Source organism: Micromesistius poutassou (genome assembly GCF_964030765.1).
Source record: "Micromesistius poutassou genome assembly, chromosome: 24".
Lineage (NCBI taxonomy): Eukaryota > Metazoa > Chordata > Actinopteri > Gadiformes > Gadidae > Micromesistius > Micromesistius poutassou.
Window position 1 is genome coordinate 5785280 of NC_140294.1, and position 24193 is coordinate 5809472.

General features: G+C 44.0%; 2 protein-coding genes across 3 annotated transcripts in view; both read left to right on the plus strand.

The window, feature by feature from the left end:
- The window catches only part of LOC311369515 (NLR family CARD domain-containing protein 3-like), an 88094-nt gene that overhangs the window by 18853 nt on the left and 45048 nt on the right, over positions 1–24193 (plus strand). Inside the window, exons 4-8 of one of the 2 annotated variants that reach the window (XM_084487720.1) lie at positions 2045–2161; positions 2312–2381; positions 2568–2793; positions 9359–11144; positions 12772–12945. The exons of the other annotated variant lie outside the window; for it this stretch is intronic. Coding sequence (XP_084343846.1) covers positions 2045–2161; positions 2312–2381; positions 2568–2793; positions 9359–11144; positions 12772–12945 — 2373 coding nt within the window. The remainder of the gene's footprint in view (positions 1–2044; positions 2162–2311; positions 2382–2567; positions 2794–9358; positions 11145–12771; positions 12946–24193) is intronic. 2 annotated transcript variants of the gene reach the window in all.
- LOC311369543 (stonustoxin subunit beta-like) lies at positions 14616–20166 on the plus strand. The gene is made up of 3 exons (XM_084487770.1): positions 14616–15301; positions 15478–15524; positions 18698–20166. Exons 1-3 carry the CDS (start codon positions 15012–15014, stop codon positions 19261–19263), a joined length of 903 nt encoding a protein of 300 aa, XP_084343896.1. The 5' UTR covers positions 14616–15011; the 3' UTR covers positions 19264–20166.

Here is a 24193-nt window from a genome sequence, read left to right on the forward strand (position 1 = left end):
TAATAAAATCAAATGATTCCGTTGCTCGTGTGGGAGGTCGCTTGCGAGCGGCACTTGCTGTCTCCCTCTGATTTTAATTCAACCATCGTGGTTAAAATGTCCTCATATTGATCAATGACAGAAGACATACTGTACATAAATCATGCTGAGACCAGCGAGTGTCGGAGAATTTCTGCAGGCGTTTTTTGTTGCGATTGTTTGCCATAAAGCACTGTAGGCGCGTCGGTGAGGCTGTGATGAAGTTCACTATTTATTGGACCGTGTCTAGACAGTTACGAACATCCCTGACCTTAGTGGAGTGCACAATCGCCAAGTTGAGAGCGTGGTTTCTGCAGTGAACGTAGACTGCTGCGGGAAACTGTGCTGCGAATCGATGCGTGCCATTCCCGCTTACATTGCCCGCATCATCATACCCCTGCCCAACAATATGGGCAGGAATCGATCTAGACCAGCAACAGCAATAGCCGTGTCAATGCCTCTGCATTTGAATGATAATGAATGAATGGAACGTTGCATTTTTAATGTTGACACCAAAGTTTCTAGAGAGTGCGCGGCGCGTCAATCACTGAATGAATGAATGAATGAAACGGAATGCAGGAATCAGAGAAAGTCTGCCCTCTTTGCGGCGCAAAGCATGTTTCAGAAATCAGCACATTTAAATAAATGCTATAGGCCTAGTTGTCACACAGACACATGCTATTTTTTATTTTTGTAATATGGAATTATTTCAGGGGAGAAAATGCCGTGAAACAATGTACGCACGGTGCGACTGATATAGCATATGTCGGCCTAGACCAAATCAATTGTGTTTTAATATTTGTAGCATTCATATTAGTCTATTCTTTTCGTAGGCTACTCTGCTGTTGGCCTTGATGGGGAGATATTTTTTTGCTACCACAAAATATAGTTTAATCCAACAACATTCCTGCGTCTCCCCCTCATACGGAGCCCATTTCAGCACCGTGTCAGTAGACAGCTACAATCCTACGACGTCGTAAGAGCAGAGCACGCGCGTTCATGTTAAGATGAGTTTCGGGAAACGCTCCCCTAAAATTAACGATGCTGCGTGAGATCCATCGTACGATGGATCGTACGAGCGTGGATCCATCGTTATCGGGAAACGGGGCCCTGTTCATTTATTTAATAGTTTCATGTTTTCTTGTGATAGACACAAATACTCTACACGGCAGTCATCAGAGAGGAGATTTGTGTTGCCTGCTTATAGAACAGGGGCTGGGCAGAGAACACTGCACTACAGAGAAATGGTAGCATGGAATTCTTTACTGCGTTTTTTGGTTAATGAAACAAGTAAGATGGCCTTTAAAATCAAATTGAAATTGTATTTGTTTACACAAAGTGTTACATGATTGTTTTGTTTTGCTTTTTATTCCTCCTCTTTTTAAAAGAGGCTATGTACCTTTTCCTGTGGATCTCATAAAGTACATAAGGGTACTATGACTATGGGTTGATCAGAACAGAATATAACAAACTTATATCAAGTAATGATTTTTATTTCCTCTTTTTTTTTAATGTTTTTTGTTTGTGTTGTATGCTGTATAAATGCATGTTTATGTCTAAAAATGACAATGCAATTTGTAACTTGACCACAGGTAGAACAGCACCCAACATTCAATACGTACCCACGTACTCATGCCTTACGATTTTAGCTGAAATGCTTTTCACTTCCTTTACACTTACGTCATGCTTTTTTGTTGTCCTTTCTAACCCCATGCTACCGGACGGATGACTTCTTTGGAATCAATTAGTTTGTAGCGGAGTAAAGGTCCAGTTCAACGTTGAGAGGGTGATACCAGGTGGTATCACTCAAATATAAAAAGCATCGGTTTGCATTTGTCCCTCCCGCCCTAAAATAATGGATTAAGAAGCTCTTAGTTCCTTATAAAAGGATCACCAGCCATTGTCCGACCAATGAGAAGGTCCAACAAGTGCATATCGATTAACCGACCAGAACCTGACAGCCCTAGAGATTATAGAGGTACAGCTTCTATCAAACTTCCATAAATCCTGGTTCTTGTTTTTCCAGAAGAGCCCAGCAGCAGAGAGCAGACTCCCCTGGACCCAGCTGTGTCTCCATGAAGAGTGACCGCTCTATTGGTAGACTGATTGACTTTAAAGATGGATGCCCCTCCACAGAGGAGAGGTAGGAGTTTCAAACAGATGATGAAAACAGACCAGTTGGTTGTTGTCAGACTATATCGATTCTATATCAATGTTTACAAGTCATGGGAAATACAATAGTGTGTGTGTGTGTGTGTGTGTGTGTGTGTGTGTGTGTGTGTGTGTCCCACAGACCACACCAGGCGATTTCAAAGGTTACCAGTGCTCAGTCTGTACAGCAGCATCAAACAGAGCTGATCAAGGTGTGTAAATGTCCACCAAGACATTTGACTTTAGCTCTACATGAACATTAAGAAAGCATCTCTTGTGGAGCTAATAGTCTCCAGGCTTCCCTCTTCAGACCAGCGGGGCGTGAATCCAGGACAGATGCTTCTGATGTCCTCAGTGAGTTCAGAGTAAAGTTCTCTGTGATGTTTGTTCTGTTCCAGAGGGCTGAGGAGAACGCACACGCTTTTCTAGACAAGGAGCTGAAGAAGCTCTGGAGGGTTCACTTCCCAGATTACCCACAATGCTCAGAGAGTCAGAGGGAGGAGGAGGAGGTGGATGATAAGAACAAGGAGCAGAGGAGGCGCGCCATAGAGGGAGTGGTAGACATCACAAAGCTCTGCCTGATGGAGATGAACCAGGAGGAACTGGCCGACACACTGTGGGGCGGTAAGAAACTCTTATTTAGAAGACAGAGACAATTATTTCTAAGGGCAGAAGAGACTCTTATCTCCAAAACAGAGAACAAATGCTAATTCAGTATGAGACTCTTATTTGTTCTGCTCAGATTAAATGACATATCTTGAGATATCTATAGATATCTATATATCTATATTATTTATATGTATATATATATTTCTAACTTTAATGTTAAAATGGTTTTATCCAGATGTGAAGGTTTATTGTTGGGGTATCAGGTTAAAGAATGTTAAACATCATCATCACCAGCACCAAATCATCCGACCACATCACCCCCGTTCTCATCCAACTACACTGGCTCCCTGTCCAACACCAGGTTGACCTTAAAGGTCCCATGGCATGAAAATGTCACTTTATGAGGTTTTCTAACATTAATATGAGTTCCCGTAGCCTGCCTATGGTCCCCCAGTGGCTAGAAATGACGATAGGTGTAAAGCAAGCCCTGGGTTTCCTGCTCAGCCTTTGAGAAAATGAAAGCTCAGACAGGCTGATTTGGAATTTTCCCTGTATGTCGTCATAAGGGGCCAGGTTACCGCCCCTTTCTCTGCTTTGCCCGCCCAGAGAATTTGGTCCGCCCATGAGACAATGAGCTAGGACCGTGCAAGCACCACATGTGTGTGAATACACATACTGTAACGCAAGGGTTGTACACTTCTTTGTTATTTGGATAACCGTTCTGCTGTTGGTGTTATGGAGCATAACACGCAACATAATAACGCAAGCTTGCATAAAGCTCCCATTTGGTGAAAAGACTAAAATGCGTCGAGTTCTCTGACGTCTCTGGTACTTCCACAACGAGACTCGTAGTGGGGGTTATCTCGGCCATGGTTGAGAAGGAATTGGGGGAAAGGAACTTTGGCTTTGACTCCCTGAAGTCCAAATTGAACCGCGACATGGAGGAGAAAGGGATCGTTGCCCGCGATTGTCTCCCGCTGGAGCTCTGGCCGCTGAGCTCCGCCTGCGGAGCCCCGGCGGCGGAGCCCCCTGAGACTAAAACCGGGAGACTTTGCTCGTGACCTCACATGCGCATGCATGTGAGGTCATAGACGCAGATATTAGGCTCATATTAGCCTAATGGGGAAAAATCATGTATGTTTTTGGTAGGCCTATTTACACATTTAAGAGATGTTATGAAAAGTCATTGAATGAGTTTCGTGTGGGACTATGTTTATTTTTATGAATTAGCCTGAAGCTGAAGAGAGTTTTGGAAAATACACCAACGGAACGTTTTTTTTTTTTTTTTTTAACAAAGCATAGTAGGCAATGTCTTTGTGCGCATAGAATCTCCCTGCTTCTGAAATGCGTGAACATCTCTTCCCAGCACTCGTTCGCTGGTTTTCCATCAGCATTCCACTGTGCGACCATCCCTGGAGCGTATGCCCTCACACATTGTTGAAATCATATGCTGAATGCTTTATTCTTTCTATGTGGTTTTTAGTTAATGATCAGGCCATAGTAAGACCACGTTAGCTATGTAATCGCTGGTGGTTGGTGCCGGTGGAAACCGGGACATTTTAGCATCCCGACAGGCTTTTGTTGGGCCCAGGGACACGCAACTCAAAATCGGGACTGTCCCGGCACACGGGGACGTCTGGTCACCCTAGGCCAGGGGTACTCAAATAGAAATGATGAGGGGCCACAATCTTTTTTTCAATGACTCAAGGGGCCATTTATTGGGGCCGTGTATGATAACATATCATAACAATATAACACAGGGGTACTCAAATAGAAATGATGAGGGGCCACAATCTTTTTTTCAATGACTCAAGGGGCCATTTATTGGGGCCGTGTATGATAACATATCATAACAATATAACATAACGTATGTATAACATTTATAACATATTTTATAACATAACATTTCCTTTTTATTCAAAACAAAAATATTACCTAAAATAAAAACATAATTTGCATTTGGGCATAAATTAAAATGAATAACTAAATAAAACCAAGCATAACCCTGTTCAAGATCCAAAACAAAAATTATTCAGGCAGCCCATTTCTTGTGCTTTGTTTAACATGCATCGCTGTGTCAAGAACTATTTCACCTTTCTCAGCTTAATGTGAGAAATGGCCTCTTGTGTCTTTGGCCAATGTTTGGAACCTTGGCTGAAATGGTGTGATGGCCAGGCAGACACACTGATGCACATGCTCGTTTGTGAGTCGACTGCGGTACTGATTTTTAACAATGTTCATGGTTCAGAACGCAGATTCGCAGCGGTAGGTTGACCCGAACATTGTCAGGATGTGAATTGCCATCTTCTGCAGCAGAGGGAAGTTGGCTGTAGTTACCATTTTTGACCAGAAGGTGATGACGTCACACTGAGTCTCTCTCAGTGCCACGTTCTCCTGCAGGTCAATGAGCTGACTTTGCAATTCAGCAGCTGGCATCCATGGAAAGATCTGGTTTGCCTCTGAGGAGAACTTGCTCACATTTCTTACCAGAAATGGGTTTCCGATGCATAGAAGGATTTGTGTCCCAAGATTGAAGTCATCAAATCTTGCTTTGAAATTCTCAATCATCTTCTCCAGGAATGGAATATGTTGCAGTTGAGCTTCTTTTTCTTTGGTCTGCTCCAAAAGTTTGGGGAAATGGAGCAATTCCTCCTGTACATAACAATAAAAAATAGTCATTATTATTGGCATTTCAAATGATTGTTATTAGGACCATGATTATGATTATTATTATTATTATTATTATTAGTAGTAGTAGTAGTGGTAGTGGTAGTAGTAATAGTAATTAGTAGTAGTGTTATTGTTATTATTTTAAAAGGGCATGACATTTTATAAAATAAAAATGAAATGAAGATGTGTGTGGCAGACAATGTTTAACAGCCTACCTGTAAGTCACCCTTGTAGACCTCTAGTTTCCTCTGGAATGCCCGCACTGCTGATATCAGCTCACACACAGTGTTGTCCTTCCCTTGGAGCTTCAGATTCAGGTCATTCATGTGAGATGTCATGTCAGTCAAAAATGCCACAGCTTCCATCTTTTCTGGATTGCGCAGGAAATCCATGAACAGTTTTGCTTTTGCACTTTTTTGTTGTGACAGAAATAGTTGTAGTTCATTCCTAATGGCCCAAAACCGCTCCAGGACCTTGCCCTTGCTCAGCCATCTGACGTTGTTGTGCAAAAGCAAGTCATCAAATTCAGCATTGACCTCAGATAGGAATGACCGCAGCAAGCGATGCTGTAGTGCAGATGATGCTCTCAAGAAATTCACCAGCTTCATCATTGTGTTCATGACTTCAGCGTAGATTTCTCCAAGACTTGCACAAAGGATGGACTGGTGAATTATACAGTGGTATGATATGAGTTGAGGGTGAAGAAGCTTCAGGCGCTGAACTAGTCCCTTCTCTCTGCCTATCATAGATGGCGCTCCATCAGTAGCCACTGACACAATTTTCTTCACATCAATTCCTTTTTTATTCAGCACTCCCATTATTGCATTGTAAATGTCTTCACCCCTCGTCTGCCCAGAAAGGTTTGCCATGCCCAGCACATCTTCAATAAACTCCCTTTTTGACTCATCAAAGTATCTCACAAACACCATCAACTGAGCATTATCAGTAGTGTCAGTGGATTCATCCACAGCTAGGGAAATGCACTCTGCATTTTTTATTCCATCACACAGCTGCTTTGCAACATCATCAGCCAACATTTCGGAACGTCGGCATGCTGTGGAGTCAGACAGTGGGATTTGTTGAATTTTGGCTTTCATTTCCTCTTTTTCTTTGCCTTCAAGCAACGTGTCCATCACACCAATCATGCATTCTTTCATTACCTCTGAATCCGTGAATGGCTTCATGTGCTTCGCCAAAACCCACGCTACTCTGAGGGAGCATTGTGTTGCCTTTTGCTGTTTTGTCAAAGAAGTGTGGAGGATTCGGTTGGATGTTTGATATGATGCTTTAAGAGCATTTAATTTTGTTGTTCTGATCTCGGAGTTTTGCGGATATGTCTCTTCAAAATGCTTGTGTTTTTTTTCATAGTGTCGTTTCACATTGCACATTTTTATTGCCGCGACAGTTTCTTGGCATATTAAGCACAGAGGGCGAGTGCTGGACGGTGGTAGAAAGAACGCAAACCTTTCTGTCCATTCTGGCTGGAACTGGCGGTTTTCGCTGTCCAGTTTTCTTTTTGGGGCAAATTTCGAGCATGCCATTATTGCTCCGGTCGGTAAACGTGTTGCTGCTGCTGAGCGAGTGACTACTATCTCGAGTTTATCTGTTTATCGTTACCATGGAGGCAATCCCCAGCCTCGTCTTGAGATCGCGGTGCGCGATTTCAAAATAAGAGCGGACAGCGCGATTGAAAAAAAAAAAAAAAATCATAATAAAAAATACAAAACTTTTCAAAACAGCTCGTGGGCCAGAAAAAAATGCCCAATGGGCCTAAAAAGGCCCGCGGGCCGCCATTTGAGTATGGCTGCCCTAGGCTAATTGCAATTGGCCGCATGAGCCAATACTTTTCAGAATCGCGCAGCAGAGGTCAGACTGCCAACACTGCCCTCTGAGCTTTAAGACGATGCGCCCTCGCCACATCCGTCAGTTTTTGTGAATGGGTGTTTGTCATGGCAGAATCTGCGCTTGTAGTAGCATAGTCTTACTAAAGTTAACTTTAGTAATCTTTAGGAGTTAATCCAGCATTTGCATATTATTAGCCTATTAACAACACAATGTAGGCATGTCTATTCAAATAGCCTACAACCTTAAATAACCAATTAAGCTTATCAGTGACTTTATTCATCTAGTTATAGAAAATAATGCCTTCATCTGTTAACAATGCTTTTGTTTATTAACAATGAAAGTCGCTCATCATAAAGACTAGTGGAAAAAACCCTGAGTGGACCTTTCGGCTATAGGCCTGCAAGATTAACCCACTTTAACATTTTGTTTATTTCAAATAAAAATATGTTTGGGGGCGGGCCTGCGTGCGTACGTGAAGTGAGCTGAAGGTAGTGGGGGCACATCAGCCAGAGCAGTGTGTGTGTGTGTGTGTGTGTGTGTGTGTGTGTGTGTGTGTGTGTGTGTGTGTGTGTGTGTGTGTGTGTGTGTGTGTGTGTGCTGCCTGCTGCTCTGAACCAGCTCTGAACGTAACAGATGCTACTGATTGTGTCACAGGAAGAAGGATAGCACAGTCGTTTGTCTTATTTGATCTGACGTGTCAGTGTTGTGTTTTGGCTACGAAAAAACCGCCGATCTGATCCTAAACCAGCTTTGGCGGTAAACTGCCCAAGCTGGCAACCCTGGCCACACCCCCACCCTCCACCTTGCCCGCCTCTTTCCTCCTCATTAGAATTTAAAGCTACAGACACAGAAACGGCATGTGGAAAGCTCATTGTGGGACTGGCTCGTAGTGGCTGTCATTCTGCACCAAGGCTGAATTTGGGGAAAGAGACTTTGGATACAGTATAGGGGACTGCTAAGACCTATATAAAAGTATCCAAAAAGTGGCATGCCATGGGACCTTTAAAACCTTCTGCTCACCTACAAAGCCCTCTAGTCTAGTAATTTTATGCCAAAATGGGGGTCAACCTAGAACAAATTGCAACAGAAGCAAACCCAACTGATTTTGTATCCTAAATATGTCCTGAGTAAGGAAAAAAAAGACCAGAAGAATCCCATTAGGGGAAAGTTTCGAAAAACACTCAAATATATCCTATTCATACGCCTATTCATTATTTTTCTCACGTGAATAGGGTAAAAACTTTAACATTTAGATATCACTATGAAAATGACTGAGTTGATTACTTACATCAAGACAAACAAATGTATTACACGTTTTTGGAAATTGCTTGTTGCCATGGGCGTACAGTGCATAATCTAATTATGTATGTGCTAATTTGCATAAACACAACAACAGATCTAAACATTGGGTATAGCCAGGTGAAAAGTCTTGTAGAATCTTGATGAAATCTTACAGTAAAAGACTATAGAGGCAAACAAATGTCACCACCGGGGGCAGAGATTCAGTCATTCATTCAAGGTCCTCTAATTAATTAATTAATTAATGCTCATGGGAAGCCTAAATGGGTTCCATTCAGACCTTATTAAGAAGAGATTTAAGAAGAGATTCAACAAGGCTTTACCCAATGTTTAGATCTGTTGTGGTATTTATGCAAATTAGCACATACATAATTAGATTATGCACCGTTTGCCCATGGTAACAAACAATTAAAAAAAACTTTAATACATTTTTTGTTTGTAATCAACTCAGTAATCAACTCAGTAATTTATCTAAAGGTTAACATTTTTACCCTAGTCACGTGAGAAAAATAATAAATAGGCGTATGAATAGGATATATTTGGGTTTTTAGAAACCTTCCCCTAATGGGATCCGTCAGGGCTTTTTTTTCCTTACTCAGGACATATTGAAGATACAAAATCAGTTGAGTTTTCTTCTGTTGCGATTTGTTTGACCTTTTTTCATTAAATGACTGGATAATTTGGATAATTTAACAGGAAATATTGACCTGTTTCCACTGATGCCACCATCCGCTAACTGATTTCTTCTGTTGTTTTTCTCATTTAGGATCTGCTGCTGTTGAGTGCCAACATGAAATCAAGTCTCATTTGAAGAAGAAGCTCAACAATGTGTTTGAGGGAATCGCTAAAGCAGGACATTCAACACCTCTGAATGAGTTCTTCACAGAGATCTTCATCACAGAGAGAGGCAGTGGAGAGGTCAACCAGGAACATGAGGTCAGAGTGATTGAAACAGCTTCCAGGAAACCAGTCAAGGAGGAAACACCAATCAAATGTGGAGACATCTTTACACCCCTACCTGGACAAGATAAACCAGTCAGGACAATTATGACAACTGGAGTGGCCGGCATTGGTAAAACCATCTTAACACACAAGTTCACTCTGGACTGGGCTGAAGGCAAATCCAACAACGACATACACTTCACATTTCTCCTCACTTTCAGAGAGCTGAATTTACTGAAAGACAAAGAGTTTAGCTTGGTGGAACTTCTTAATCACTTCTTTATTGAGACCAAAGAAGCAGGAATCTGCAGATCTGATCGGTTCCAAGTGGTCTTCATCTTGGATGGACTGGATGAGTGTCGACTTCCTCTGGACTTCCAGTACACCCCGATATGGACTGATGTCACAGAGTCCACCTCGGTGGACGTTCTGCTGACAAACCTCATCAGGGGCGTCCTGCTTCCCTCCGCTCGCATCTGGATAACCACACGCCCTGCGGCAGCCAATCAGATCCCTGCTGAGTGTGTTGGCATGGTGACAGAGGTGAGAGGGTTCACCGACCCACAGAAGGAGGAGTACTTTAAGAAGAGATTCAGAGAGGAGACGGTGGCCAGCACAATCATCTCCCACATCAAAAAATCACGAAGCCTCCACATCATGTGTCACATCCCAGTCTTCTGTTGGATCACTGCTACAGTTCTGGAGGACTGCTTCAAAACATCCCAGAGAGAAGAAGAGATGCCCAAGACCGTGACTGAGATGTACAGCCACTTCCTGAGGGTTCAGTCCATACTGGGGGACAGGAAGTATCATGGCAGAGCTGAAACAGATCCACACTGGAGTTCAGAGAGCAAGGAGATCATTGTTTCTCTGGGAAAACTGGCTTTTAACCAGCTGGAGAATGGCAACCTGATCTTCTACGAGGCAGACCTGGCAGCGTGTGGCATCGATATCAGAGCAGCCTCAGTGTACTCAGGAGTGTTCACCCAGATCTTTAGAGAGGAGTGTGGGCTGTACCAGGACAAGGTGTTCTGCTTTGTCCATCTGAGCCTCCAGGAGTTTCTGGCTGCCCTTTATGTCTTTAAGCACTTCATAGACACTGGGGTCAATCTGCTCTCAGAAGAACAACCAAACTCTGGGGAAGATAAACTCCTCCTCCTCTACCAGAGTGCTGTGGACAAGGCCTTACAGAGTGAGAACGGACACCTGGACTTGTTCCTCCGCTTCCTCGTGGGCCTCTCTCTGGAGACCAATCAGATTCTCCTACGAGGTCTGCTGGGAACGACAGGAAGTGGCTCAAAGACCAATGAGAAAACAGTGTCTTACATCAAGGAGAAGATAGATGGAGATCTCTCTCCAGAGAGAAGCATCAATCTGTTCCACTGTCTGAATGAGCTGAACGACAGTTCTCTAGTGGAGCAGATCCAATATTACCTGACATCAGGAAGTCTCTCCACAAAATCTCTCTCTCCTGCTCAGCGGTCAGCTCTGGTCTTCATCTTACTGTCATCAGAAGAGGAGCTGGACGTGTTTGACCTGAAGAAATACTCTGCTTCAGAGGAGGGTCTTCTGAGGCTGCTGCCAGTGGTCAAAGCCTCCAAAACATCTCTGTAAGTTCACTAATAACATGTATTACAATACACAGAACACTATATACATAAAATTTAATATAATATATATATTATATTATATACTAGAATATAAAAGGTATAATAAAATACAAATCGTATCTGTACGTTCACTAATAACATGTATAACAATACACACAAGATAATATATATAAAACTAGAAAATAAAAGTTATAATAACCTAGAAAACATCTCTGTACGTTCAGTGATAATGTATTATATTACGCACAACACAAAATAATTAATACTATGATATAAAAGCAGTAACGATTTGTTTATTTAACAAACTCCCCAATCATAACAATCATAAAAAATAAATGATAATAATTAACAGTTATTCGCCGAAGGCGAAGTGAATAGTGTTCACGGATTCACTATTCACAGAGCCTGAGGTGAATCATTGTTTTATATAAACTACACGTGAACACTCCAAAAATAAACAAGATTACACTTTATTACTTTTAGGGGAAGACAGAAGGGGGAGAGGGGGGAGGGACAGAGGGGGGAGAGGGACAGAGGGAGTATACACAATGAAAACATACATAATAGTAGAATATAAAAGTTATGATAACATAGAAAACATCTTTTGAGGTTAACTTATAACATCTCAATATACACAACGTCATATTGTGTAACCAAGGTGAAAAGTCAAACTCAAAAGCTCTATTATGAAATAATAATTAAAGAATGAATAATAATTGTTTATCAATAATTAAATGCACCTTTAAATATGTTGCTATAAGTATAAATAAATAGTTATTGATGAGGTTACATGCATAAATATACGTTCATTATTAATAAAAGGTGACCCACTATTTTAAAATGTTTAACCTTGTTCAGTAGTTTGGTTATATGGACGCTTTGGGTTTAACCAATAGGATGCGTTGATACAGAGACTTCAGGGTCATCTGGGGGAAGGGTGAGAGGTCACGAGTGAGAGAGGGAGGAGACAAAGGAGGAGAGGACTTTATTCTCTGTAGAGATCGCCCAGCTAAGTGATATTTAAACATTTACTTATTAGTTGTAACCAGTAGCGGCGCCAAAGAATTATGATTGGGGGAGCTAGATTGTTTATAGCAGGGGCTAATACATTTGGACTATTCACGGAGCCTGAGGTGAATCATTGTTTCATATAAACTACACGTGAACACGTGACATAAACAAGATTACACTTTTTGCCAGGATTTATTAGTTTTTATGAGCGGTTTATTGGTTTTTATTAGCGTGACGCGACGACCGTTACGCGCTCCCCAATATCCCAAGTTTGAGATCTCAATCTCGGGATATTGTCCAATATCCAGAGATAGAGAACCAATCAAATTGCTCCATCTTAGGAGGTTCACGTGTAGCATATACTAAATTTAAATATCCAGTGTTTTAAACATTAGTTCAACTAAAAACACTTTTCTAATAAAGATGAAGACAATAACTTAATTATGTTAAAAGTAAAAGTTACACAGATTATTCAATTAACATTTATGGATTGAATGTATTTCAATTAATAAAACATCTCTAATTATAGTTTTAACACGTCCTTTTATGTTAACAGTAAAAGATGTGAGATATTTTAATCACAGTTCCTAACATGTTGTGTTTATTGTGTGTGAAGGCTGGATGGCTGTCATCTGTCAGAGAGATGCTGTGAAGCTCTGGCCTCAGTTCTCAGCTCCAACTCCTCTAGTCTGAGAGAGCTGGACCTGAGTACCAATGATCTGCAGGATTCAGGAGTGAAGCTGCTCTCTGCTGGACTGGGGAGTCCACACTGTACACTGGAAACTCTCAGGTCAGTTTTACTCAATAGTCAAACAGTTACAGAGGGGGGGGAGGGACAGAGGGCGGGATGACACATGTGCACGAGCACACAAGAAAAAAAAAATCATCCGTGCCGCGAAGCGGTTTTCTATTTAAGCAATAGATCACGACAGGCTGTTAAATGTTCTCATTATACCACAGTCAAGGGGCGTTGTCCGTCCCTCCACTGCACGTTGGGACGGACAATGGCCCTTAACTGTGGTGTAATGAGCACATTTCACTGACTGAAGTGATCTATTGCTTTTATAAAACAGTTACGTAAGTATGGCGAAATGAAAGTCATAGATACCCTCAATTTTGAAAAAGCGAGCTTGGTAGCTCGGTTCGCCGGCAATTTAGCCTACTATCGAGTTCACTCACCGTGTGCCTATTGCTTTACAACATTTCCACCCTCTCCATCAATCAACATATTTTTAGGCTTCAGTGAACTATGCTATTGCTTTTATATATAAATAAACAACAGTTCAAGTTAGGCGTGGAGTGATACGGATCTCTGTAAACTGAATGGGCGTCATAGCTGTGTGTATACGCTCATTATACAACAGTTGGGAACCAATCAGATCACTTGATTTAAGCCACCCGTTTTCTATTATCTCTCATATCACTGTGGGGGGAGTTGGCATATTGGCGCCCCCTCCGGCTGCAGGTGCCCTGCTCGCTGAGAAGGTGCCGTCAGAGAAGCTGTGTGAGAAGTAGTGGTGGCTCGTTCGCGAACGAATCAGTTTGAACGAACGACTCTTTAAAACAAACAAACCAACCTGATTCGCCGCTCTCGTTCGTCGTCGTTCGTCTCGTTCGTTCTCCGAGACTCGACTCCCAGCTCCACCCACTAGTCGCTGAGTCGTGCTGACTCGCGAGTCGCCGTTCGTTCACTGACTGTGTTTAGCGGTGAAGACTCGAGGACTGAGAAGTCACGAGAGTCAGCCGGGCAACAACATCCCGATTCTAACCATGAAGCTCTCCTCAGCTAAAAGGAACTTAGTTAATGTTGTGTTGATTGATGACCGTTTGCACCATTGCACGATCGTGATAAGTTTGAGAATGAGAACGAGGGAGGAGCTGAGTCTGACCGACTCAGTGACTGAGAATCATGATTCACCGCTACCGGAAACGCGAACGAACGAACAAACGAACGAACGACTCTTCTTGGCGAACTGACCGACGTGAACTAATTAATTCAAACGAATCCACCACTAGTGAGAAGGGGAAAGGGGAGGGGGGGGACAGTTCACCTCTGGGTCTCCGTAACGGACAAGGGGGGGACGGGGGTCCACTGTTAGCGGATTGAAATCCTTATTGCAGCCTGCAGGGTTATGTGATCAACATACGGAGGAACGCGGTCGCTGAGCTGCCCCAACATGAGACGTTAAACTCAGCTAGAACCGCCACCCACCACGTCCACCATCATCCAAAACGTGATGTCAACAGACCAACAATAGTCTGAAAGCCTACAGAGACTATAGATAGTCAATGTGACGATCATGTTATTAAAAATAGACTTGGAGCAATGATTTACAAACTATCTTTTTGGGAGCATGCTTTTACAAGTAGTTCACCGCCCCTCCTGTCCATATGGACGGCCCGGTACAGAGCAACACTCTAATGGAATGAGTGGCTCAAGTCAGGCACACCTCGGGGGCGCTCGGAGGGGCTCTCACCCGGGGTGTAATTCAATGTAGAACCGCCACTGCCTACCATCCATCTGTGTCCAATCATGTGAACAGATTCACTCACTTTAAAAAGGTTTAAGTTAATGTTTTGAATGCATAGGGGGCAGTGCTTCATTTGAGCCGGAACACGCCGGAACATGTTCCAGCACCTCCTGGGTCACTGAAAAATGAATCGCCTAAATGAAAAAAAACAATTACTGTTTGTGTGTTGAATGTGGTTTTCTGTCTAGTTAGTCTTTATTCCCCGTTGAAGTTCCACTAAAATCTAGTGTTTGCATTTTAGGTTTGAGGTGAAAGATGGTAAAGAATGTGCACCCCTTTACCCTTTAGTTGTGTTTTTACTCTACTCTAAAACTTTACAGATTTAATGATCAAACAGTTAAGTTCCACATCAGAGGACGTTGAAAAGATTTACCTCCAGAAAAGTAATAGGTCACACACACGTGTGTGTGTGTGTGTGTGTGTGTGTGTGTGTGTGTGCAGGTTGTCTGGCTGCCTGGTCACACAGGAAGGCTGTGCTTCTCTGGCCTCAGCTCTGAGCTCCAACCCCTCCCATCTGAGAGAGCTGGACCTGAGCTACAATCACCCAGGAGACTCTGGAGCTGCGCTGCTCTCTGCTGGACTGGAGGATCCACGCTGGAGACTGGACACTCTCAGGTATGGAGAGGACAGCTCTCCACTCGGGGACAAAGTCTTCTACAGGGATTCAAGCCGCTGCTAGATGAAGCGGTTTGAAAAGGCAGCTGTCACTCATGTTGTGTAGAACGTGATGAGACAGCAGATGATGAAGGTGAATGTTTCAACATGCTGCTCTCACTTTGTTCCCCCCCCAGTGTGGAGCACAGTGGAGTGTGGAGGCTGAAACCAGCTCTAAAGAAGTGTAAGTGTCTGTTTGATTCATCACAACACACACTCACTATTGGGATGGAAAGTCCATCCACACAGCAGGAGGTGACGTCCGCTCATTCACATGTGGACTTGTGTATCCGTATGTGTCGCTATGTTTGCCTGTGTTGATGTGTGTCTAGTATGTTTGTGTAGGTGTGTGTACGTATGTGTACATGTCTATGTACTGTATGTATGAACCAGGTCTATGGTACCAACAGTTAGTTTCCAGCCTGTATGTGAGCTCAGCTGGTTCAGTCTGTTGTTTACACAGGTGGATCACAATGGATGTGTATTGGAACCTTTCAAAGTCGAATATCTTGAAAAGTATGTAGACTATAGCTTAGATACTACAGAGGATTAATCAGCTCATCATGATGAACGTTTTGATGTATAATATGTGTATGTCGTGTAAATATTGCGGGAGTAGATTCAGTGTACACATTTTTCATTGTTTTGACTGGGACAACCACTCACACACACATGGGATTTACATTTACGTTTAACTTAAAACATCTTATAAACAATATGCATTACTATTTCTAAAGCTATAGCACACTAGTCCACTATAGTAGCTATCATCTGATATGATTTAGTCTTTCTATGTTCATTTTTGTAGAGAAGATGAACGTGAAACAGGAAGAACAGTACTAGTGATGAAGATGAGGATGAAGACCAGTTCAGTAGCAGTAGTAGTAGGTGATGGACAGGGATTGTTTATGAAGAACGCCAACGCCTCCCCCTCGGCCAGAGAGGCGGGGTTTGGCGATGTAACTGTAATTGGAAGGAGTGGCTTGATTGAGAGCGTAGAAGTCCAGGGGCTGTTGCCATGTTTCACAGAGGAGGAGCAGATCCATGTTATTGTCCAGTAGCAGTTCAGATATAACGGGTGATTTGTTGGAGATGGAGATGGATGGGGGGGCAGGGGAGGGGGAACGGAGGTTAGTGAGGTTGGCAGTACGGCAGGTGGGGGTGACGGGGGGGCGAGAGTTAGTCCAGAGTGAGGGGATGGGTGAGCCATGGGGGAGGTGTTGGTTGCGAGAGGGGCCAGAACCTGGATGGATGTAGCGGCGTCGGCGGAGGATTCCGGCTGTGCTGGCTGCAGGGGCAGCAGCAGCAGAGAGACGAGGAGAGACAGGAGAGAGTCCTAAGAGTCTGGAGTAGCAGGAGTGATAATCCAAGGTGGAGACGAGACATGACGGCGGATGAAAGAAGGCCGGGTAGTATATTGGTGGTGGCTAGTAGCTGATTGGCTAGAAGCAGGGAGGCAGTGAGTTGTGTGTTGTTGTGTAAGACTTGCGTGGATTTCTGACTAAAACTTTGCGGACGCCAAAATCTGGAAAGCTGATGCTCACAAAAAAATCTGGATGTATCAATCCTTGCGTAAGCACGATTTCACACAGATTCTCTTTGTACATCCCAATTAACGTGAAATTGAGCGCACATGCACGAGCCCGTCTCTCCACCCATTTCCATCTCCACCCGTCTCCTCCCTCATTTAATATGCTAATTCGTATAAATAGGCCTGCAGTAGTGCGCTCGTTAGGAGAAAGGAGAACATGGAGAAAGGAAGAAAAAATAACTTTAGTGAATGCGAGGTGGAGGTGCTGATTTCGGAGGTAGAGGCCAGAAATAAGATCTTGTTTGGCTCTCTTTCCTCCGGAATCAGCACCAAAAGCAAAAAACTGGCGTGGGAAAACGTTGCCAGGTCGATCAATGAGGTTGGGGCCGAAAGCCGAACTGTGGCTGACATTTTAAAAAGTGGTCGGACAACGTCCACTATTGTAGTCCACTATTGTAGTCCAGTATTGTAGTCCACTATTGTAGTCCACTATTGTAGTCCACTATTGTAGTCCATTGTTGTAGTCCATGAGGGAGAGAGAGAGGCCGTTTCTCAATTTGCATTCTCGTCTGTACTTGTGTACTTTGCGTTCTCGTGAAACGTCATCAGTCGTAGCCCAAGTACTGTTCCAATTCCAAGTACGCATCAAGTCAAGTACAGTCGTAAAACCTGTGTGTGTTCTCGATGCGTTGTTAAACTGGCCGTTCCACCGAGGACGCATCGGAGGTGACTTGTGTGGACTTGGACCGTTAAATATCCCAGGATGCATTTCGCATTCCCATGTTTTAAAATATTAGTATGTAAGCTATAATAATAGGCTATATATAGGAACATTTTACATATATAACAAAAATGTAGGCCTATTCATTCAAAATATTGACATACTATTTTAAAATGAAAGAGGCTGGGGTTTTGTTTATTATAATTAGTTTATGTTGTATAAGTCGCTGATATTGTGTGTGTGTGTGTGTGTGTGTGTATTCTAATGTGTCATTTCTCGCTCATTCGTTATTATTATTATATCAATAGTCTCCATCTAGGAAGTTAGGCACGCGCATCTGTACCCTACATATAAAAAGTTGTGTGAATAGCTTATACACACGATAAGCATATCTTTTCATTTATATTCATTGAAAATATTGACATACTATTTTAAAATGAAAGAGGCTGGGGTTTAGTTTTATATCATTAGTTTAAATTGTTCAGTAGTGTATGCCTACATGAGGCCGTAAAGCAGTTAACAGAGCTGAGGTGGTGACGTCACAGGTGCGTACTCGCGTCCTCGGAAGTCTGTACTTGGAAGTCTGGACTTGCCAAGTACGCACTTCCAAGTCCGCGAGTCCGTAGTTTGCGTACTTGGTATTGAGAAACGGCCAGAGACTAACAAAGACCACACTACCCTCCACCACGTGACTTTAACCAGACTCCTCCAGAGTGCTGTGATGTCCACTGATTGCTCAACGAGCAACAGCTGAGGCAAACGGCTAGAGTGAGGCCAACTGAAAACTCATCTGAAGTGAAACTAAAACTGTGATTCTGAAAAAAGTATAAATGATATCGAAATTCTGATTAAATACTATCGAAGATAGAAATGTGTAGATTTGTTTAATAGTTTGAGTGATGGTAAACGGTTGAATTTTGACCAAGTTATGATGTCTGAAGTGTTGAAGAGGGTGTGTGTGTGCCTGAGCGCCTGAGCGTCCTCGGATTTAGCATCCTAGCATATCTAAGATGTCAATGCTTCCAGCAGTACTAGTGATGATGATGATGATGATGATGAAGATGCAGAAGGGTTCAGTAGCTCATCATGTCTTGTTCTCCGTCAGATGCCTGTGAACTCACACTGGACCCAAACACAGCCCACAGACTCCTCTCTCTGTCTGAGGACAACAGAAAGGTGACGCGGGTCAGAGAGGACCAGTCGTATCCGGATCACCCAGAGAGATTTGACTCCTGGTCCCAGGTGTTGTGTAGAGAGGCTCTGACTGGCCGCTGTTACTGGGAGGTAGAGTGGGAAGGACCTGTTGATATAGCAGTGACATACAGAGGAATCACAAGGAGAGGAGGGGGTGGTGACAGCCTGCTTGGAGTGAACAACGAGTCCTGGAGTCTTGATTGTTATGATGATCGTTACTCTGCCGCGTACAACAATAGAAAGACAGTCCTCCCTCTCCCCCCCGCTGGCTCTACCAGAGTAGGAGTGTATCTGGACCGGCCTGCTGGCACTCTGTCCTTCTACAGAGTGTCCCCAGGTGGAGGAGGGTCCTCAGACACACTGACACACATCCACACCTTCAGGACCTCCTTCACCCAGGAGGACCTCCTCCCTGGGTTTAGGGTAGGGGTATGGTGGGACGGGACCGGGTCCTCAGCGTCTCTGTGTGAGTTATAGTCTCTCTCTCTCTCTCTCTCTCTCTCTCTGTACGTGTGTCCCGTCGGGACACACGTACACACAAACACGCATATACACACACACACACACAGAAACGCACACACACAGAAACGCACACACACACACACACACACACACAGAAACACACACACACACACACACACACACACACACACACACACACACACACACACACACACACACACACAGAAACGCACACACACACTGCTTTTGCGTCAGTGTCTCTAGGGCAGTTATAGTCTCCCTCTCGCTCTCTTTCTCTCGCATCTTTCTCTCCCCCCCCGTCTCCCCCTCCTCCCCCCGTCTCCCCCTCCCCCTCCTCCCCCCGTCTCCCTCCCCCCCGTCTCCCCCTCCCCCTCCTTTTTATGGGGCTTCCTAAAAGTTGATGATGATGAACCATGAAAGGAAGAGACTTTAAGGATCTCCCATAGGGTTCGCTAAGCAGCTTTTATTAAGATCTCATTTTTAATTTGAAATGTATATTAAATACCTATTGATGGTAAATCACATGTTTTTTTATGCAACTATATATTTGTAATTTTCAGACATAAACATTTTTGTTCTATGGACTATGATATCATCATTGTTGTCCTAATCAGATTTTATATTTCATTCATAATAACCAAGAGGTCTATGGGATAATGCTGCATGTTGTAAATGACTTTAAACTGAATCTTGATTCCTTTTGTTCTGTTGGGAACCAAACGGCCGCAGAACATGTTCAGTTATTAAAGATACGTGCACACCTGTTTATGATTAGTAAAGTCTGCAGCTTCTATTGTTTCAGTCCTTGTGTTTATTGTGTACATGTAAGGGACCATTTTTCTGTTGTATTTGTTCATGAAGCATAATGATAATAAACAACTCAGTGGATCAACTGAATGTTCTCGTGTGTTCAGCCCATCATCATTCTCCTTTTATTACTAAATAATGTTACATAAGAGCCTTAAGAATAATAATATATTAATCAGAAAAGATAAATGAAACAACAAATGTTTTAGTCTCTCTCTGCCCCCCCCCCCCCCCACCCCGGTAACACCCCCCCCACCACGGTAACACCCCCCCCCCCACGGTAACACCCCCCCCTACCTCACCACGGTAACACCCCCCTCACCACGGTAACACCCCCCCCCACCACAGTAACACCCCCCCCCCCCACCACGGTAACCCACCCCCCCTGAGTGCAGGACCACCTTGGCTGTTCTACCGTCTGCTTAAGGTCGGTAAAGTGTTCTTATGATGCTCCTGCCGCTGTGCAGGCTCTCTTTGGTCATGGTTATAATATTTATATTGTGGAGCCCACGGGTTCATTTAGTAAGTTACGTTTCTTGTTTGTGTCACAGATCTGGTAGTGCGCCATGCAGCCAAGCAGGATCAGCACCTTGGAGAGTTCTATTTATTTTGGTTTTGGAGTGCGGCCTTCACTGAGTCAATATGTGTGTGTGTGTTCTTCAACTTGAAGTTATTTATTGTTACGTTCAGTAAAAGTTCTTTATTTTTACATTAAGTTCAAATTGTTACGTTAGGCTGTTAGGCTGTCAATAACGCGTCCCGTTATTGTTACGTTAGGCTTTAGTCCGGCGTCAATAATAAATGGTCTTGATCAGAAATAAACCTCCATTCTGTGTGTGTGTGATCTGTCCGTTGCTGAATAAGGTTCTATAGCTGCTTTGGCATGTTGGTGGTCAACATGTCTGTAGTGTAAAACGTTCTAAAACTGGTGTCAAATGTTGCTGGCCGTATTACTACGTAAACCATGAATGTTGCGCATCATTTATTATGACGTCATTATATATACTTTCTCTCAGCAACCCCAACTCAAACTGACTTCCCGCGTCCCTGACAACTGCCTCAATAATCAAGGAGAAGAAGAAGAAGACTCCCTTTGTGTGTCTTTGTGTTCCTTCAATATGTGTTGTATACGTTTGGGTGAACACAGATCTCCTCACACTCCTCTTTTCAAAACAAGGGTCCATTTTGTTAGCAGTGACGCGCGTAGGAGGACGGTCTGACGGAGCCTCAGGGGCCGTCTGGCTCCAGGACGCCTACGGGTTAGACAGGGGACACCTGGCATCCAACCCACAACCTTTAGAGCAGGCAGTCACACACCCCCCAGACCACTGGACTGTTGTGGTGTCTGTGTGTCTCTGACCTCCACCCCCTCCACCCTCAGGGTCTGTCAGGGCACCCCCAGCCCCGCTGCAGGGGGGCTCTGCTGGGGGCCGTCTACCGGAGCGACCGGCTGGAGGTGGACCTCCTGAACGCTGACATCACCGCGCACACGCACGCCGCCAGCACCCAGAGCAAGGTGCTGGAGGACGGGTGGTAGGTGGGTTATAGACGGTGCTAGGTGGGTTATAGACGGTGGTAGGTGGGTTATAGACGGTGGTAGGTGGGTTATAGACGGTGGTAGGTGGGTTATAGACGGTGGTAGGTGGGTTATAGACGGTGGTCGGTGGGTTATAGACGGTGGTAGGTGGGTTATAGACGGTGGTAGGTGGGTTATAGACGGGTGGATGTTGGGAGGGTTGGTAGATCACGGGGTGGATGATGTATGATGGGTGATGATGAATATGAGGATGAATTGGTGGATTGTGACGGATTGTAGACGGACAGAAAAAGAACATGCTTGTCAGAAGTGATTCTTCTTCCTGTCTGGTGAACGACGGTGTGTAGCTGTGTGTGTGTGTGTAGCGGTGTGTGTGTGTGTGTGTGTGGGGGTTGAAGTGCGCTGCTGTCAGTGACTCCTCCCACTCTGGTTTGTGTTCATTCTGGCTCCCCATAAGGTCGTCCCTCTGGCTCTGATCTGTCTGCTGATTGGCTGCTCGGTCTCGGAGGCGGAGTCCCACCTGGTGCGTCAGCCAGTGGTCCGCGAGGTGGTGGGGGCGTGTCTGACACACACACACACACACACACACATCTTTGTCAAATCTATTAAATAGAATAAGGATATAATGCCAACAACTGCTCTTGGTGTAACATTTTATATATTTATTGTTGCAGTTCTATGTAAATATTGTCTAATAATCTTTTAAATATTCTCATACATAATACATATATTACCCATTTTACAAATATGGTTTATTGCATCTGTACCTGCGAGCTACAAAGGCACCCAATAATAATAATAATAATAATAACAATAATCTCAATATTATTGAATAATGATAATGAAAATAACAAACCTTATCTTATTATCTGGACCTGTGATCATGATATGGTGGCTGAGGTCTGGATATTTGTGTACATATGATCCTTCTTGTGTAGGTTCTTCTATTCATACATGATGTGTATTTATCAGAGATGGGGGACTCCAGTCCAGTGACTTGACTCCAGTCAGACTCCAGTCACCAGATTGAGGACTTGTTCAACAGTGAGTAAAGACTTGACTTGACTTGGACTTGTATCCATGACTTGAGACTTGACTGAGACTTGCATGCAATGACTCCACAAGTCACCGCTGTCTTGGTTAATACGTCAATGATCAAAAACAGATCTATTTTTCGATCGTATGTTTCCTGTTGCATGTGGGCGAACCTGGCAACCTGTGATCTCTACCGAGTGACGCAGGCGCAGCGTAACTCCAGCGGTAGAGTGGCCGGCTCACAGACGTGATAAAGAGCGGACGCCGCATCGGCTGCTGGGCGCATGAAATGCGGCCGCCATCTTGGAGCGGTCGCACTCCGAGCAGCAGCAGAAGACACGAGGTGCCAGAGCACTGCAGCGGATTCCTGCTCCAACCGTCGGACCGTCGCATACAGGGCCCGGGGGGCTACTGTTCAGGAGGAGACACCGTTTGGCATACAGGGCCCGGGGGGCTACTGTTCAGGAGGAGACACCGTTTGGCATACAGGGCCCGGGGGGCTACTGTTCAGCAGGAGACACCGTTTGGCATACAGGGCCCGGGGGGCTACTGTTCAGGAGGAGACACCGTTTGGCATACAGGGCCCGGGGGGCTACTGTTCAGGAGGAGACACCGTTTGGCGTACAGGGCCCGGGGGGCTACTGTTCAGGAGGAGACACCGTTTGGCATACAGGGCCCGGGGGGCTACTGTTCAGGAGGAGACACCGTTTGGCGTGGACAACCAGACTTGTCATTGGTCGTGTCTGTTTCATAAGTTAAGGCTGCACCACGTCGCCACACTCGCCTCTCTTGAACTGCAGAAAGAAGCTCTGCAAAACAGCCCTCTTTCAGGGGTTTAGCTCATACTAAAACTTTTATGTGCTTATATATATAAATAGATATCTAATGTATTCATATATTGTTTATGTAGGCTATGTATATATTTATATATAGGTATAGTTATATGAATTGTTTCTTCAACTTATTAAAATAGCTGAATTTACTGCCCCTGTTTCTGCTCCTCTATCATATTTATTGTGTGATTTGCAAAACACCATCATCGCCTACATCACATATCATAGTGAGGTAGGACAGCCTCTGCTGAGTCTATGTCTATGTGTCACCACTACGAGAGTCCACCCCAAACAAGGTTATCACGTTACCCCAGACAGGCCACTCAACCAAATGAATGTGACAGATTCAGGATTCCTCAAATGTTCATTCGTTTATTTAAACGCAATGCATCGCAGTAAGTAGAAAAGTTAAAAAATGAAATATTATCCCCAGAACAAACACTGTTACAGTGACAGCAGTTTGTGTAGCAGTGGAACAGGCCTAGGCTTTGTGAGCAAACAGAATGAAAACTACAAATAATAATCTGACTATAAAACAATCAACTCCAAGTCTGCCACACTTGTAAATCACCACAAATCAAATCAACATGAACAAAGATTAAAAAAACTAACCCAAACCAAATCAACAAAAAGAACAGCAAACAAAATCACACCAAGAAAAGCCCCATAGGCAGCGACCTGTACAGCCCCGGGATTAAATGAATACAAACAC